The 18801-nt window shown below is 39.7% G+C and overlaps 1 protein-coding gene across 1 annotated transcript in view; it reads right to left on the reverse strand.

Moving 5' to 3' along the window:
- Positions 1-18787, reverse strand: part of PSMB7 (proteasome subunit beta 7) — a 34639-nt gene extending 15852 nt beyond the window's left edge. Inside the window, exons 1-4 of the mRNA XM_014526809.2 lie at positions 18650-18787; positions 18113-18253; positions 13809-13924; positions 2835-2893 (exon numbers count right to left, since the gene is read on the reverse strand). Of these exons, the coding sequence (XP_014382295.1) occupies positions 2835-2893; positions 13809-13924; positions 18113-18253; positions 18650-18705 (372 nt within the window). The 5' untranslated portion in view covers positions 18706-18787. The remainder of the gene's footprint in view (positions 1-2834; positions 2894-13808; positions 13925-18112; positions 18254-18649) is intronic.
- Positions 18788-18801: the final 14 nt, after the last annotated feature.

Raw genomic sequence — 18801 nt, forward strand, 5'->3', positions numbered from 1 at the left:
TTGTCTTTTCCAGCAGTATTCAGCTGCTACTTTCATTAAGCTTGTTTAATTACATTCCAGATGCTAATTTGCAAGTCGATACCAGAGGGTGCAGGACAGTTTGCCTTTGAATCATTTTTCTGTGATGTGATGGTCTTACAGCACACCACTACCCTTCAGTAGCCCTAGCAAGATATTCTGACAATTAGTGTAAAAGCAAGCAGCATTGATCTTAACAGAAAAATATTAATCTTCTACCCATTTTAATGAATTAATCTCCGGAAATTTTAAACGTATCATTCCAGTGTGACACCAATTGACAGTTTTTATGTTTGTATCACGCAATGCAAAAACGTGCTGCATTTTGAACTGAGCAAACAACGTCTCAGCTAACAGAACTACGATTAATGCGTGTTCCTTCTTTATTTTTGATTTTGTTGAATTTTCCACCAGGTAGAACAACCTATTTTGGGGGGGGGGGGGGGGGGGGGGGTTAAAATGTAGTGTTAAAGTTAGACATTTTAACCTGTTTCCTGTAGATTTGAAAAAGAAAAGAAAAAAGAACCACTGCTAAAAAAGTAAAATTGAGTTATCCCATGGCTCTTAGCTATATGAATTACTCTGACGGGATATTACACACATTAACCAGTTGAACACCCGATGAAAACAAAGAGGGTTATAGTGTACGCTCATGTCCAGACCTCAGTGTCCATTTCACCAACCCGGGAGAACACATTTCTACACGCTTGATGCACAACGAACTCCTGCCATTTAAGGTTGACTATAAAGACAATTTAATTAAGTTGACCTTTTTGGATAGAAAAAAAAAAGGAAATTTACCAACTTTCGGCGCTTTTTAAGCTATTATACTAAAAAATGGGTTAAAAAACAAGAAAAAGAAAGAAATTTGCCAACCAGTAGAAAATGAAAAATGAAGTTCTTCCCTTAAAATGGCAAAAAAATAATACTTAAGTTTTGAGACCACACTATGCTACAGCTATTGTTTTTAAGTTGCCCATATGAATAGTGCACAGACCAAATGCAGGTATGAGGAAGACTGGAAAACCCACTAGCATTGTGCACCACTTTCAGTGACAAGCTCCAGAAGCAGAGATTCAACTTTCATATTTCATGGATTTTTCTACTGACTCTTAATGCTGTAGGTTAAGGAGTCTGAGTTTCCAATTAAGAATATTCCAAATTTTGGCAACCTTGCTTATGCATCCTAGACACAATGTCCTGTTTTCTTGGGTGCTCCCTGCAGCATAGTAGCAGCATTAAAATCTTTTTGCAGTCTCATAATTAAAAGAACAGTAACTGCTTCATATATAGTAACAAGGGAAGACATACAACTCCACTTTTTATTTACTTATGCAGTCTCTCATCCATTGCAAACCCTTTAAACCATTTTTTTGTTTTTACAAATCATTCATTACAAGTTTTTAATCAGTTGTTAACGCACATGAAGTTAGTCCAAAGACAAGCTAACAGGATAAAGATATTTTACTTAAATTATAATTTTAAATTATTAATTTGAGGTAGGAATTCAGTAGCACCATAGAATCATGCTGCTAAAACCACATACCTTGTCCACTAGGACTTAAAAACGTGGTCCGCAGCAGAGATGCTAACCGGATCAGGAAAGTTTTCCAAATTTCACTGAAGTTAATCAACCTTTTCCTTCACTACCAGTGCAATCTGCATGGATACTAAACATCTTTAAATAATTTTATAGCTACATTTTAGGTTCCAATGGTATTTATGAAAAATGACTGCAATTCAATGTGTTACGAGTCATTTTTAATTTACTTCAAAAACTCTCAATTTTGTATTCAATTCTCATTTTTTTCTTTAACATGGAATTATGAATCAATTGCAACTCAAAGGAGCATTCAAGAAAAGTCTGAAGAGATTAATGTGGTTTAAAGAAGAGCCTGACACTACTGAGGCATGTTACCATGCAGAATCACAGGAAGCCTCTTAATTCTTTTATAGTTTTATTTTCATCAGTAGTGTAACTGCAGGTACCTGTGATTTTATTCTCTTTTTTTTGTTGAATGGGCACTGAACAGCAATTGATTTTAAGAAATTCCTAGCGTACTTTAGGTGTAAAGGAAGACTATACGTAAACAAAAAATAGTGCAATGGATGTGTTACGGATAATACGCAGATATGAGAATGGAACAGCTTATTCTGACGTACAATTTATTCAAAACTGGATTATGACCCTACTGTTCTCAGTATTTACTCAGATGATTCTGCTGCATGATAACAAACCCCTAAACATGTTATTCAGTTTGACAGACAGTCAGCACAAAACCTGAAAATGTTCCGATATCTTCGAGGTCTAATCAAAGATTTCTGGAGTACAGCTACTATTTGAGAGGACAATCAATTTGAAATGATCAGTTTCCAACAATGAGTTAAAATCAGTTTTACATTCTGCCGATTTTTGTGGCGTTTCACATTTTTAATAAGTTGACTGTAAAAACCAAGAGAAACAACAGAAGAAATGACTGATTAACAGGAGAAAAAAATTAAAGAGAATTCTCTCCCCTCTGATTTTTCAGCTACTATTAATCGCACATTTTTTGTGATAGACAAAGTATGGACATAGGAAATATACTCATTACATGGACTGTGTCCTTTTGAATATTTTGACAGCTCTGTAATGAGCCAACACTAAATACAGGGGAGCTGAGAGATGGAGGATATTAAGGATTAAAAAAAAGCAAAAAACAAAAAACTTAAGGACATTCCATATTTCCCATCACATCTCCTTTAATGTACATTAATGTCATCAGAAATACGGAAAGAAAAAACATCACATTTTCAAAGACCAAAACATTCCTTACCTCCATATCTGGCTTATATTTATCTTCAAATACTGCCATGGCCGCTAATGATCCAGAACCTAAGACAACAAAGTTAAAGGCATGATTTTAATTTGGATGCAGTTAAGTGGCTGCTGAATTTCTACATAACATTTTTAAGAGAGGAAGAGTACAAATAAGAAACAGGAACCCACCACCAGTCTCACTTCAGATCATGAAAATACTGACCCTATTTCACCCCACACTATTCAAATGTCTGCTCTCTTAAGGGACAGCACTCATTTTAGCCCACGATTTACCTGCCAGTCCACATAGACTTGGTATACTCCTAGTTTTATTAACGTAAGTAATCTACGGGAAAATGCTGAAGTATGGCAACGAGGTTATAGAAAGTGAGCAAAACGAATGCCAGAGTTTGTGTTTCCTGTTCCTCTACTACTCCCGGCCCACTTTCAAGCTTTGCCAAGTTGCAGGGTATATCACTAAATACCAAGACACTTAGGAAGAATGGATTGTTTTAATGAGCTGCCCTGGCACAGTCACCTTGACACATGGGGATGAGTGTACCAGCAACAGTAATAGGATAGCTTGCGGCTGCCACCAGACTATTTCCCACATCCACTTTAAAACACTTTATTATGCGGCATTTATTTTGTACCATTATTTTACTTTGTACTTTGAACAGTAACAACTGAATAGACAAAATGACAGATATGGAAACAAGAGTTTAACCTCCCATCTCTGATCCGCTCAAAGGCTGCACTGAAAGGGTATTAATGCAACAAAACCCGTCTTCACCCCAAGCGCGGTAACCGCAGGCATTATAAATATACGCTTCCTCCAAATGGGCATAAAAAGCAGCTCAGCACTATTTGAAAATTTAAACTTGCTTTGTTCAGAAAGGAGTGACTCTTTAGGAAGACATCATCTTGTCTATTCAGGGCCCTGACAATATTTCAGGACGCTCTACTTTTGGAGAGTGAATAAAGTTGCCTACAATTTTTTACTCCAATTAGAAGATTTTTTTGGCATTTATTACTTTTTAACTTGTTTTGCATACCACTATCTGTTTAGCTGGGTCACAGAGAAAGCCATATTTTCTATTTAAAATGATTTGTGTACATCGCTTGACCACCTCAATGGTTTAGCGGAAGAAAAAGGCAGCGATTAAACAGTTTCAAATGAGGTGTCCTGCTGATTTTATCAAGTCTGCTGAATGTATAATGAAAAAGGAGAAGCTGACAGTGACACTGTTGAGGAAATACAGACTACCTTATCTGAACCATTTAAGGAGGTCCAATTATAGATCAAATTTAAAGGGTAGAAACAGCAGATTTACAGACACAAATCAATGAACATGGTAATCCCAATGAATGTGACAGATATTCCTGTTACAGAATATTGCTGTGGTTGAGGATCATTACCTTTACAGTACCAAATACATCACATCTAAAAGCAGTAGGACGCTCTAAGTGTATACTTGTATTACAAGCAATGACTATTCATTTAGACCTTGGAGCAGTGTACGACTCCATTTTTTTTAAAGCTGAAACTGGAAATAAAAAGGATTTTGAGGGGACTGGCAGCAGACCTGAGTTACATAAACATTTATATCAAGACAAAACCCCGAACAAAAGAAATTGCACTGAACCTCCAATCAAGGTCAAAGTAAGTTGTGTTCTGCAGCAGATACGGACATTTGTTTGTAAATGAAACTCCGAGCGATGCTGCTCTAAATGGAATTAGAGAGACAATCCTGAAAGACTGCTTCAGATCCCACAAGTTCCTCCTTAATTCACACAAAAAACTGCCCTCTGTAGGCATGATGGGGAGCCTAAAGAAAAGCTAGAAACCAATATTAAAGGGTGTTTATCCTAGGATGCAGGAGCCCTTGACATGATTAGCAATGCAACGGCACAGGAGACAAAATATCCAAGCTACAAGAACAAAGGTAATATTTTGAAGGCTTTTTTAAAAAAAGAAACCCTTTTCTTAACTATTATTATATAGTAGAAAATGTTATAAAAGATTATTTTATTTTCTAAATCTTCTAGCAACACATCCTATTGTTGTATAACTTTCTACGGAGTCCTGTGGCACCTCCGCATGCAAATGGGACCTCTCAGAAAAAAGAACACAGATTGCCCAGGCATCCACTAATTTTACTTAGCACTTGGAGATTCTCTACACCTCAGTACTGCTCTTCCAGAGAAACAACAAATCTCACACCCAGCAGCAAAGGGTGGATGTGACCTTCCGCCACTCTTCCAATTGTCTGCAGTAAAGAGACACCAAAGAATAACATCCTGAGCAAGTTTTCAGCCCCAAAGATTCAGAACCACCAGACAAGAACAAAGTAAAAACTTAGAAAAGTAAGTCTAAGGAGCATAAAAAGTCAGAAAATAATGCACAAATTAAATAAACCTCTCTAGGTCTAACTGTCAAGATATCGGATTTAAAAGTCAAATTTAAACGATGAACACAACTAGCCCCTTAGATGAGGCCTTCAAAGAGACGTTGGAATACCTGGTAAGTTTGCGGACCTGTGTTTTTTAATGTTAAATTTATTCCAGTGTTCAACCTATAAACATCCAAGAACCAAAGTCCATAAGGGTCCTAATAAAATAGTACGATGAACTTAGAATTGGATTGTAATGTAAATCCAGAGCCCAGCCCTTCTGTTCGTCTCTCCTAAGCAGAAGTTTTACGAAGACAGGCTCACTCTGACTTGCACTTAATGAAAGGTGTCCCAATAGGAGGCCTACTGAACAGGCCAACATTGTGAAGAAAAGATGTTGTACAGGTTGCTTGTACAGTTTAGCAGGATTTAGTGGTTTTCTGAGATGCACCGAACTCTCTGAAATGTGCAAGCTGTATTTTTTTTTGTCTTTGGATGTATGCATAAAGAAGAGTGTTGCAATTTTAGAAGTTCAAGCATTTTTTTTTTTATTCTGAGCTCCTCTAACAAGATACCAGACAACACTGGAGAGGGAGCAGGTCCTCTCAGCCCATCCGATGAAATCCTTCAGCAGAAACTAATCGCATTTTACAATACAGGATGCATTCATGGTGGACAGAAGCGCAGGATCTTCAGTTTATAATACAGCCATATAAATGTGAAACAAGTAACTGGTTTAGCCCATGTTTGCTGGAAGGCCTGACAGGGCTGAGGCCTCTGTGATGGCATGGAATGGTTTAGATAAAGATACATCTAGATGACTTGCACCTATGCTACAGAAGCCAACCCTTCTTAGCCCCCACTCAACATCCCTAGTCACCTGGTTCAGAATAAAATCCTCCCTGATCCCAAATTTGTCCATTCACTTGACCCTGACCACAGAGGACAGGATGCAAAACTCAGCCATCCAAGAGACACGTACTACCTTAGAGTGCCAGTCCCCTCACTGTTCCTGAGCAAGGCCCACAAACAAGTGAGGAACCCTCTCTCCCCCGCCACACACATCTGGCCAACAGTGTGCTCTGTGCGTGCATACGGGGAGAGGAGCAGTGGGAAAAGGGGAGATATTCCTTGCTGACTCCACAGCCGGCTGAAGCTATGTAGCGTGACATCCATTGCTTTAACGCAGTCACAAATATGACGAGCACACCAAGAACAATGCATGTCATTCTGTTCCCCTTACGGCCCACAAAAGCAGGCGCTGCACCGGGGCATTCACAGTCTCGGGCTCTGGGGCTGGAACCACAACCACCCAGCAAGCTGGAGACGTGGAATCTATGTAGGAGCGTGCTCCCACTTCATAGATAGCATCCAATATAAAGTACTGCAAGTCAAGATTCAACGTCACTAATCAATCACAAACATAGCCATTCAATTGCAATAATTAATATCTCAAAGCCACTGAAAGGTTTAGTAAGTCACTGTCATACTTAGTAATTTAGTGATTTGTTTGTTTAATTTCTAACTAATCACACTCAGTATAATGAATGCTATCTATTTGTATTAACGTTAATTATGATGTCTGAATAATCTAGAACCTCGGTGATATGTACTGCCACAGCCTTCCTCTTTCCTTGGTACAAACCCGTGACACAAACATTTCTTTTTAAAACAACTATTTGAACATTGCATCATTACCATACTTAATTAATAAGCCAGTATGGAAGAATAGGATTTTAAAACTGTTACACATCTCCGGATATGAATACATTAAAAGTTCAACTGCGGTTAGAAGGCCAGTTTTGATTTCTATGACTGATCAGTGCAAGAACCATGGAAACTCAATGAACATCAAGAAAATACCACAGTATAACATTCCCAATTATCTGGAGGCACCCAAATCCTCTCTTCTTTCAGTTTCAAGTAAGCCCCATTTAGTAAGAGGCTTGTTAAAGAACTGCTAATTAACCGAGCATTTAAATAGACAGCCTTGTAGACAGAGAGACATGTTAAAACATAAATAAATATTTAACTAAAATGGAGGGTTAAATTCTGCACCAAAATTTTCCATCTGATAAGTAATATGGACACGTACCAAAGGAATGTATTCAAGATCATTACGACTGATATTTAAAACCTCTCTTCTGGCGTTCCAGAAGACCTCCCCACTGTTAGGAAGAGGAGATACAAAATGAAATGCATTTGATCCTTTAGTTGTGTAAGGGACAAATTGTGATTTTAACTGCCTCAGTAGTTAACTTTCTTCTTAAAACTTTAATATTTAAACTAAAAAAAAATAAAAATCCAGATGTTGGAAGTGATTTTTCCCCTCCCGTTCATAATTAATTGCAGTGGCTTCTTAAGATCACTTTCCTGGAATTTTTAACCAGGACTTTCATTGACAAGAACTTCTTCCTGCTAAGCAGCGTCCGTTTTCAGCATCCAAGGACCTGTTTGCTACCTCAGCCTGCCACACTGGAGGATGTACACAGCGTTAAGAGAGTAACATTTAGAACTTTCTAATCCATCAGTGTCAGGGCTTCCTGACAGGGCACTTATTCACACACACTCATTGTTATTCAATTTGCTGCTCATTCTAGGTAAAAATTCGGTGCTCTCCACAGCCCCATCGATTGGGATCATTTTTCACTCTGGTTTCTGGCTGAGCGGCCTAGTCTCTTGGTGGTACTGCTTGCTCCGCAGGCCGACATTGCCAATGCATGAAGAGCTGATTTATGAATATGAAACAATGCTGGTACCAAGGGACCAGGTTTAGCCACTAGAGACCACTGGTACATATCTTACTGCTTCCAAAAGCTGAACTACAGACTTCAAGCGGTTTAATTTTATGCATGCATTTCATTATAAGTCTTGGCCAGAAGCTTTCCTAGACAAGCCAAGCAATCAGACAATCTTGCATCGTTTGCTGAAATCCAATTTTGTCCTTTGTCAGCATAAACAGTTTAATTTGATGTTTTCACTCCTGAGTAAGCACTGAGTATCTTTTAAACCCCTTGTGAGGGAGGACACTACTCTATTCATCCACAATCATATGTCAGGTCTCAGATATTTTATTGCATGCTCCAGATAAAAATAAAAATCTCCTTCCCACTTAATGCTGAATTTCTGAAAATTCACTTCTCGCAATACCTTCCACACAGGAAAATATTTCTCTTTATTTTTTTTGTGACAGTCAAATTGAATCTCTTTGTGGTAAAATTGTAAGATGGAAATACATTCCCACTGTTTCAGTTCTTTTTGGCTTAAACACTGTCTCTCTATACTGGCTGCACTAGGTTTCCTGGTTATAAAAAAGCACAAGCAAAAAGTAATCCCCCTTTATTTAAAAACATTCTCTACCTGACCACATTCACCATCCGATGCTGTTTCCAAATCCCTGTCTAAATACAATGCTGAATTAAATTTGGTCCAGTAAGGAACTCCTGTAACAATCAAAATTTGAATTACTGACTGAACAATCTAGTTAATTTACAGCTGGTTTTATGCTAGCTTTTAAAACGCTGGCTGCCAGCACGCAAGTTCAGTATAAATAGGAATATGAAAGTGTGCATTAAGAGTAACCTAAAAATCATTTCTGACAATAACAGTTAAGGGTCTGTTGTTCTGAATTTACATACGCACGCATGAAGGGTAAGTTGTGTCCCATGGTTCCCATCTCCAGGAGGAATAATACAGTGGCTCAGTAAGCCAGTTCTGTACGACAATCTCTTTGTAAAAGGGACAGAATGAGATCTGTACAGTGTAACCACAGGTTAAAAAATTATATATATATATATATATATATATATATATATAGCAGCATGTTCAGATATACAAATGCTACAGCATTTCTAAAATATTATCTTTCAACAGAAATGAAGCACTGGAGGTCCAGCATGTGTTTCCTGAGCACTGGGTCCTGCTACCGCTACACTCTTCTCTTTAAAGGTAGCCCAGGCCGCCTCACTCAGATCTTCCACTTCCAGCCAACTCCCTGGTATCAGATCACAGCTTGCTTTTGCAGGTTACAGCAGCATCTTGATCTCGGAGGCAGTATTTACACGCTACTACTATGCATGCTTTAACCAATTTACATTCATTAAGCCTGAAACCATGCACAAAGCCAAGTCTGATTGGTCTGAGGGGCAGACCCAGCATACTGGTGCTGAGTATGCTTGGGTAAGGGGAATCCTTTTGCTTATGCTTTTAAACAAATAACTATGGCACAACACAAAATGAAAAAGTGTTAACTGATGTAAACATGTGAAAGGTTATTTCCATTCAACCTGAACTGAATCTGCTAATGGATTTTCTATAGTCAGTATCCGGAAACCATACCTAGAGTAATATCACTCATTGGCACTTTTGCTTTAAAAGCTTTTAAGTAACTACGTTGATAAAGGACGCTTGTAACCTTATGGCATAGGTTCATTAATCAATCACTACTTACGGATGAGGTAATTTATAATTTACTAATGTATTGAGTTTAAAGCAAGACACAAAATCAGATCAGATTTATATTAGTTTAGATTTGTGCAGTCCTAAATTGGACTATGACATCACATACAACACAATTGTTTCAGGGATTTTCTATGCCAAGTAAATATTTTACCCGTTTCTAAGGTAATGGCACCATCTATTGGTCCAGTACCACCTTTACAGAATTCCTGTAAATTAAACAAGCTGCGCAATCCAGTTAATTTGCTGTTTTATTTTAGCAACTTAAAAGGCATTTAAAACTCTAATTGCTAAGGGGTGTGTGTTCAATATAAATAGGGACGTGTTAAATGTTTTTTAATGCATTCTCTCTCAATATATTAAATCAGTTGAGAAAGGCCGTAGAGTGCCAAGCAATAAACAGATACGTTTGTGTCTCTCACTAATAAGAAACTGTTAAAAGTCACTGAGAATGGGCATCATCGGAAACTCTTTACTAAACGGTGTCTGAAATCAGTTATGTATGGATTCAGAATGTATCTAATTTTCAAGGATTCCTAAGGAAGAAATGCAAAAGCAGTGAAGCTGTTATTTTTAAAATGCAGGTTTTTTCACTTGTACGATCAAGGCAGGATCATGTTGTTGTCCAAGACCTTTTCATGGAACTTTTATGGAGACCAACAGTGTTTCAGGACCTTGTCAATACAAGATATTCTGATACCTGCACTTTTCAGTTCTAAAAGATAAGCAGAATCCTACTGCTCCAATAAAAACAGCCCTATTATTCCTGGAAATCCAGTGGGGAATAGTATTAGAGGGGAATGGGGAGGAAGGATCATAAGCAAGGTCAAATGGACTGGTGAAAAAGAGCTCAATTAACTACAGTCTTTAATAAACGTCTAGTTTATCTGCCTATCTACTCGTTCACGTGACATTCTACAGAATACATAAATTGTAATTGCCAAATGTATACGTACATAGATTTTTTCTGCTGAATATGCAAATCAACAGACCTTTTAAGCAAATAATCTAAAAGACCTAAAGTGCTATTTATTACTGATAACACTGGTACCACTCCTAAGCTCTAGAGGAAACTGTGAAACATTGATCCATTGCTTTGGTTTTTAATGTTTTGGAGAAGTAGAATCTCTGGCCTTTGGGGTCTGATTCAGCAAAGGGGAAAAAAAAGCTTCATCTTGCCTTCGGACACCGTGGAAGCCAATTTGCAGAGATTCCAGAGAGGCTAGATGGATGCTTTTGTTGAAGATAGTCCTTTAAAACTTTCCAGAATACACCAATAAATCAAGGGACCATTTCGTATGAGTCCAAAGCCTGTGTACAAAACGATGACTAACAACTTTAATACTAGTTCAATTTTCTTATTCCAAAGCATATCTTAGAATGACAGTACCCATATCAGACAAGAGGAAATTCGCAGGCTATAAATCCAGAGAGTCACAGCTGCAGTCAGTAGCAGCCCACTTGAGTTGTTTCTGCGGCCTGCACATTACATTCAGAATCTGTGAAATCGGAGCTTTCATTTAAAAGAGGAGCCATCTTGACATCTGGCCTTCTGTTTTGAAGGTTAAATGCGGCAAGGCTGCCTTCCTGAGTCTGCAGACAGTTGAAAAGGTGACTTTGGGTGGTGTGAACTTCCACAGCTACATTGTTCTCAGTGGGGTGCTAACTTTTGAGACAGGTGATGGCCCTACACAAGTAACATGCTATTTCATTACTCGTCATTTCAATATGGAGAACTAAAAACAGTTATGAGATAAAGACTATTTTATACTTGAACTATGGGCTCATCTCCTGTTGCCATCCATAAGAGGCCTGGGTTTTTTACCCCAGTGACCATAACACAAATGAAATGCAGTCCGTTCTAAAGGACACATGGTGATAACATTGATGTAAAATGTTTATTTTGGAGGGATAAAAAGTGGATGAAATGCTATCAAATGATAAAATGTCTACTGCTTTATTTTCAACAAGCCACGTCCCTTCCTGTAGAGAACCTATAAAGTACTAGCCATTAACGCTTATGTGTAACTCACAGAGCTTGTTAAATACTATAGTTTGGAACAGAGGTCATCTAAGCATGCCTAAATAATTAGGAAAATCAATTTACCTAGATGGCTTGGATAGAAATGCAAAACCTTTTCTGACATAATGTTTATTCATTACACAGTTACTCCTAGATTGTCAAATTTTGGAAATTCAACCCTTAGTTTCTCTATATTATTCCAGTTACAGGAAATTCCCAAACAAGATAGTTGACAGGTTCAGACTTTGATCCGCCTTTACCAACACTCCTGCAAGAAGTTCATCAAGCTAAGAGCTGGAAACAACCCTCCAGCTGTGACTGATTACTGAGGCCTGCCTAGCAAAGAAAAGCTGACAAGTTTAAAACAAAATAAAAAGGCAACAAATGCTCAGAGATCTGAAGAGAACACACTGCCCTGTAAGGTATGTATCCAATATATATTTTAAATGGTTCAACCAATAAACCTGCAGCTTGCAATGGGTGTGGGGACTATGGGAAGTTAAAAAATGCCTCCCCAAAATTAACAGCCACAAGTGATTGCCAATTCAGAAGTCATATTTAAGGCAGGCTGCTGATCAAACACGGTCCAGTCCTGTTTCAGGTTAGACCAAGGACCTACTGGGAAATGGGTCTCCAGAAGAATACTGGGAATAACAGACTAGGACAGGGTATGCAGGGGGGGCGCCAGGAAATCAGGAGACTGTGCTGGAAGCTCTCTTTTCACCAGGAGAGCTGGGAAACTAGACTAGAAAAGGCCTGTGTAGAGACATGGGGGAACAGAAAGGCCTGCAGGAGGGGTAAAGCAGAGGAAGAAGAAATGGGGCAGTGCAGTAACCGTGTAGGTCAGAGGCCTGTGCTGAAACCTGTCTGTTTCAGGGCCCAGACCTTAAGGTTTCCAGCAAGGGAGGAGAAAGTGCTCCTCTCTGCAGCCAGAACTTTAACCTGGGAGAGGTAAAATGTAGGACTAAGTTTGTGCCAGTAAAATAACGAGAAAGGATGGAGCCTGAGGAAAGACAACGAGCAGTTCTGAATATTTTTTGGCCCTCTCCTGGCTGCCCTGGAAAATGTATGCACTACAGAAATAGTCTCAGAGCCTCAATGTGCAGCAGTCTGGGGAGACCAAAACCCACAAGAAGCGGAGGCCTAATGTCATCACTTAGCTGGTAATGTGCCCTATTGTAAGATCCTGTTAAGCATCAGTGTAATGCTCACTGTTGTCAATCTGCATCTAGAATTTGATATCCAAGTACCTACTGGGTAGGAAGGAGGAACAGACAGCTTAGAAATGGGGGCTGGTAGGGAAAAGGGGCCTCAAAGGATAAAGAGGATACTATGTGTATGGGAAGAGGGATTTCCTGTTAGCTGCATAACAGCAACAGCATGAAGAGACTTCCAACATGTGAACAGCTACATCATTTTCACAATAACAGAACACCTTATTTGGAACTCTTCTGAAATGAATGCAAGCTGTCATTCTTTTCAAACAGGAAACAGCTGATTTCTGACACACAAGAATGTAAAGGGCTTAAGTGTTAATTCAAGGGGGGCTGTCTAGTTGTTGTTACATGGAGACACTCACAATATCAATGACTGGCAATCGGGTGAAGGGCTACATAATCTGATTTTCTTTTACTGAAATACAGCTCTCTCTCTAGAATAGAATACAACATAGAGAAATGCTGCAGAACTGTTTCAAAAAGGTGTGATGTGCCTTACCCAACTGAAACCCCAGGGAAATCAATTTGATTAAGGATGCAGTTGCAACAACCTGGACTTAGGGCACAACATAATCCATCTCTCAGAAAGAGAGCCATAGATAGATGCTTTACTCTGACAACACAAAGGAAGTTCCAGGTCTCCTATGCAGTAGCCACTCAACGTCTGTTTAGGAATACTTGGAGTACACCCCTAGCACCAGCTCTTTTCCCACTTTATAAATCTTTACTGATACAATCAACTATAGGAGTGACCTTGAAGGGAAAAGCAGAACCTTCAGACGTCTTCAAAGGGCAGGCACAATTCTGAAGTCTGGGCGCCTGGCACCACTTACCAGGAATAGCAGAATTTTAGCAGGCAGTTTTACAACATTATTCTGAAATAAAGGAAAGTGACTCACCCATAGTAACATAGGGCAATTTGTCAGTTGATCCATGGGGATAGATGCTGTAGAGGTGGGGCCCAGTGATATCCACTCCTCCTAAAACAAGGGCAGCCCCAATATAACCTTGGTACCTAGAGAACAAAGTTGACAGGTGGATTCAAATGCTTGTGAGGAAATGACAGGCTGCATTTTATTTCAACGTGGCACATGCAATTTCTGCATACACCCCTTCCTCCTCCCCCCAAGTAACCAGAAGTAATTTTCTGCATTTTAAAGCAATGAGCTTCACCCAGTATAGTGATGCTCTTCACTCATTTGTTTAAGTATGGCACTTACTTTCAGATTCATAACTACTTAGAGCGTGGAGCCAATGCTATCAATTTGTGAATTTTAATGAAGCCTAAAGCTTTACTTCTAACCTGAGGGCAGCTAGTCAGCTTCATACAATTTAAATCTTCAAGTGGGTTATCAGTGGTCTCTCTTTCTCTGTTATTTTACTGCACATTTCTTGCAGACAATGACCCAGAGTCAGGAAGTGTGTAAATATTTTATGATAAAACTGCAATGCACTCCTGTCCAGTTTTGCCATATCAGACAAAAGCAAAGAAACAAAACAATTTAAACTGCCCCTCCATTTCCTACAGAGGTTTGTTTTTGCTCTATGTGGTGAATGTAAAAACTACATTCTGCATCAGCAAAGGACTGACTGCAATTTAATACAACTATTTTAGGCAATCAGTAGTGTCATGTGCCACCTCTGTAGTGCTCACTGCCAGAATTTTGAGACTTTTTATGATCATTACATAAACCTCCTCTACCCAAAGAGGTAGTTAAGTGGTGCATTCATTTTTTGGTGGGGGTTAGAAATCAGCAGAGATTGAACAGTTTGATCTGAAGTCACAGAGTGAGCCAGTGACAGGGCTGAGAATATGCAACTTTAGCTCTGAATAGCAAGACCCTGCTCCAACACTCCTTTAATTCATTCAGATTGCTTAAGCCAGCCAAAGAGAAGGCAAGAAGTTGGAGGGGAAGAAACAGAGTCCTTGTCTGTCTGGTCTCAATCTGCTCACACAACTCTGCAAGGAGAGAGAAATGCAGATTACATGTTTACACTGTCCCTACAAGATGCAATTTGCTGCTGAATAACTTAGCCTCTAACAGTCGGGACTCATACTTCTAGTACAAATCTTGAAAGAGAAGACTCAGTCAAGACTTCATCTTCATTTCTGCAGTCCAGAACTTTCCAGTAACACCCGAGATGCATTTCCCAAATACATAAAGAAAATGTTTCTTAACATTAACGTTTTCACTTTGCTGTGTTCTTTCTTCAGGCTAAGCAACCAGCTACTTAAGTCCCAATGTTCTTGTTAATAAATAGGAATCAAATTGTGCTGCAAGGGTCTTGAGCAGAAAGAACTTTTGCCAAAGACCAGAAGTTCCACAGCACTTCATTTAAAAGTATAAGGAAGCTGAACATGATAGCAATTGTTCACTTGATCACCCATTACCCTAATATTTTCAAAACTGCTAATATGACACCACAAACTTTGCATCTGTGAAAAAGTAACCTGTGGAAATTCATAGATGTTGCTGGAGGTTTTGGAAGCTAGGGAGATATTAACTGGGGATTTTTGGCACCTTTACCAATATGACTGCTTGTGTATTAGATGTTTCTGCTAAACTATCAACAGTAAAAGTATTCATTTTTAATACTTCAATTAACCCTGATTTGTCTGCGCCTATTTGCCTGTCCCCCACCTCCTGCCTGAGCTACCTTTTCAGTCTCCATCTACTCCATGAGAGAGTATTGCTTTGCATACTTTAAACAGAGAAAAGAGCCACCCTGCCCTACTGTCTGCCATTTACATTTAGAGATATTCTTAATGAGTCCAAGGGTTAGAACCCATTTTTAAATAGGATTTTACATTTCAGAGTACAATTCTGTATCAAGGATTGGCTTCTGGGACAATTTCTTAGCCATAAACATAAATGCAATCTATGGAATCATCACCTTTTGCAGTTTGTGTGATGCATCTTGGCTTTCCTACTAGCATCATGGATGAAAAAATTAGTACAGCAAAAATCTTCAGTTATTCTCAGTTAACTTTGAAACAAGACTCAGTAGGGGTCTAAATATCTTGCATCCAGCTACTCATAGCCTTGTATCTGGGATCTCTCAACTGTCTTTAGGTTTACCCATTTAAAAAAATGGAACGTGGCTACCTCTAGATAACACTTGCATCTGAGAACTTGCATCTGGTCTGCTATTTAACAAATTAATGTGTCTGCACCTTTTTTAGACTAGAAAACCCTTCTTTTTTAAGAAAAGAGAACAAACTTATTAGGCTTCATGCCCTTGTCATCATAAAAATGCTTGATATTGCTGATATAGATACCCAACAAGTCCTACTCTATAAACTGAGAGCAGGCAAACACAGTTAACGGGACTCCATGTAAGGGTTTATGCTCACATATAAGTTGGGAGGATAGAAGTTTTTGTTTGTTTTAACTAGAATAGTCATGTTATTGTTTGAGGTCATATCAAATGCAACTCCCTCAGTTCACAATTTTATTCTGATCACATGAAAAAGTAACAAGGTTATCAGAAAAAACACCACTTGTCATTTTTTTTTTGGGGGGGTGGGGGGGGGGGGGGGTTGTGTTGTTTTTACATTTTTTTTGGAGATGTACCAGCACAACCAGAGGAGTCTTTCATAATGCCAGGTCACCACACACATTTAAAGGAGAATTGCCTAGACTTCCATGTAGTTGTGCAAGACAAATAAGCTCTTAAAATTCTGAGATTGTGTTCAGTTATAGGAATAAGTTCTACAGGTCTAAAGCAACCTTAGAAGGTATTCTGTCATTAAGGTGACTTACATATATGCATGTGTGATTTCCCTCCCCCACCCATGCAAATATTTTGTAAGTAACTAATGCAGGAGATTCTAGGTACTAGTTTCCTAAACTGCAGGCTATGGCCAAACACTTGGGTTATAACTGAGTATTAACCATTAGTCCAATGCTTTGAACTCTACTTACATTTGACTGTGACTGAAATTCCTAGTAGAGTTTAATAGCATGCTATATGCAGACGTACGCATCTGGGCAGTCCGCTTCGATTTTACTGTAACCTGCAGGAGTTGCGTTAGCCAACAGAGGGAGCTTTTCTGGTTCTATGTATACAACCAACACGGAAATGACCAAGCTCTTTTTGGTTGTATGTGGACTAAGCTCAAAGCAAGCTCAAACATAACAGATGGGCTAATAATACTTAACCCCCACCCCTCCCACAAGGATAAATTTATATATAAAGGTGTAATACCTTGTTTGTTTCGCTACATGACAAAACTAGAAGACTGAAATCGGAACAGTTAAAACAGTTATGCCAATATGAATGTAACTTTTAAATTAAGAATCCAACTGGCAGCTACACCTGGAACATAATGGAAGTTGGAACACACATATATAAGGACCCAAGTAATACTTTGTATTAATACAGACTTCACAGCACTGAATTCAGTTGCCAACACTTGTAGAGATTCGATATTGCTTAGCTACCAAACTTTCAAGTTCTTGAATCCATCCATCTGTCCTTTGGAGTTGGTTCTCTTGTGAACCACACCCAACACCTACAACCTAGGAACAGGACAGCTATGCCCCGACTCCCGTGGGAACAAGTTTGAACTCCCCACACGACAGATGCAGCGAGATTGCCATGCAATGATGTTTGTTGTACTCCAATCTAAAAGTCTTGCTTTGCAAAGATGACAAAAGGTTTCATTCCATCCAGGAAGAGCACACACCAACTGCTGAAGCTTCCTCAGTCTGACAAAGGGTTTTTGAACCCGAAAGCTTGCTTAATAACTATTCTCCAACCATTTGGGTTGGTCTAATAAAAGATATCAAATTCACCCAAGGAACCTTGTCTGCCTATGTCCTTAGACCAACACGGCTACAACCTAAACCCCTGCTTCTGTAAAGTAAGGCAGCTCGCAGGATCCAGCTCTGTACAGAGGCCAGACCCCTCCCTACCTCATCCAGTGTGGGTATCTATTCTGTAGAAGCAGTTTGTACCCTCAGAACAACTTAGATTTAAAGTTTTTTTTATTGTTTTTCCTTCAACGTTTTAGAAGCAGCTGCAGCTGGGAGTAGCTTATAAAGTCTTGTTAATCTAGGAGGAAATTCTACACTGCATCAAAAAAAAAAAAAAAAAAAAAAAATTAATCCCCCTAATAAGTGGTATATTTTCAAGATACCTGGTTGCGAGACTCCCGTCAGATGGATCAGAATAAAAAAGAATGGACTTGTGGCGTTACCTGAAAAGCATCTGCTTGAGCATCCTGTTAGCGGTGGCCACTCGAGGAAGCCGCCCCGTGGACAGCGAGTGCAGCTCCAGGTTGGAAGAGATGAGCTGAGTTGTCATATCCGTGTCCGCAGCGGTCCCGGCACCACAGCAACTGGAAAACATGACTGGCAAGTCAGTCATCCCAAAACTCCTGGGAGTTTAATTCTTTCTACTTTCATTCACGTCCCCGTCGCTTGAGGAATAACAGTCGTAAGTTGCTAGAAGGTCACTTCAGACTGCGCAAAAGAAAAAACTCCCGCGCAACTCAAGCGCCGAGGGTCTGGACCAGGCAATCGCCGAACCCCGGAGATCTTTAAAGAAACGACCCCCCGGCTGGGGTCGTCCGTCCAGCTCGAGCGACCCGACGGCCCGTCACGACGCTGACCCCGCGAAACCGGCACCCGTCGAGCCCTTTCTTTCTCGTCGCGTCCAAACCACACAAGTCCGCTGGCTTGTCCTCGCCCCGAGAAAGCCAGGGACCGAGGTGGCGGCCGGCGCGCGTACTTACTAGATGTTGGGGGAGATGAAGTGGATCTTGGAGCAGTTCTTGTCGGCCACGACCATGCCCTCGGTGGCCCGCGTGTCGGCGCCCAGCACGATGCCGTCCTAGGGAAGAGCACAGTGAGGGGGGCCGGGAGGCAGCAGTGGGGGAGGGGGGCC

Source organism: Alligator sinensis, unplaced genomic scaffold (assembly GCF_000455745.1).
Source record: "Alligator sinensis unplaced genomic scaffold, ASM45574v1 scaffold611_2, whole genome shotgun sequence".
Classification (NCBI taxonomy): domain Eukaryota; kingdom Metazoa; phylum Chordata; order Crocodylia; family Alligatoridae; genus Alligator; species Alligator sinensis.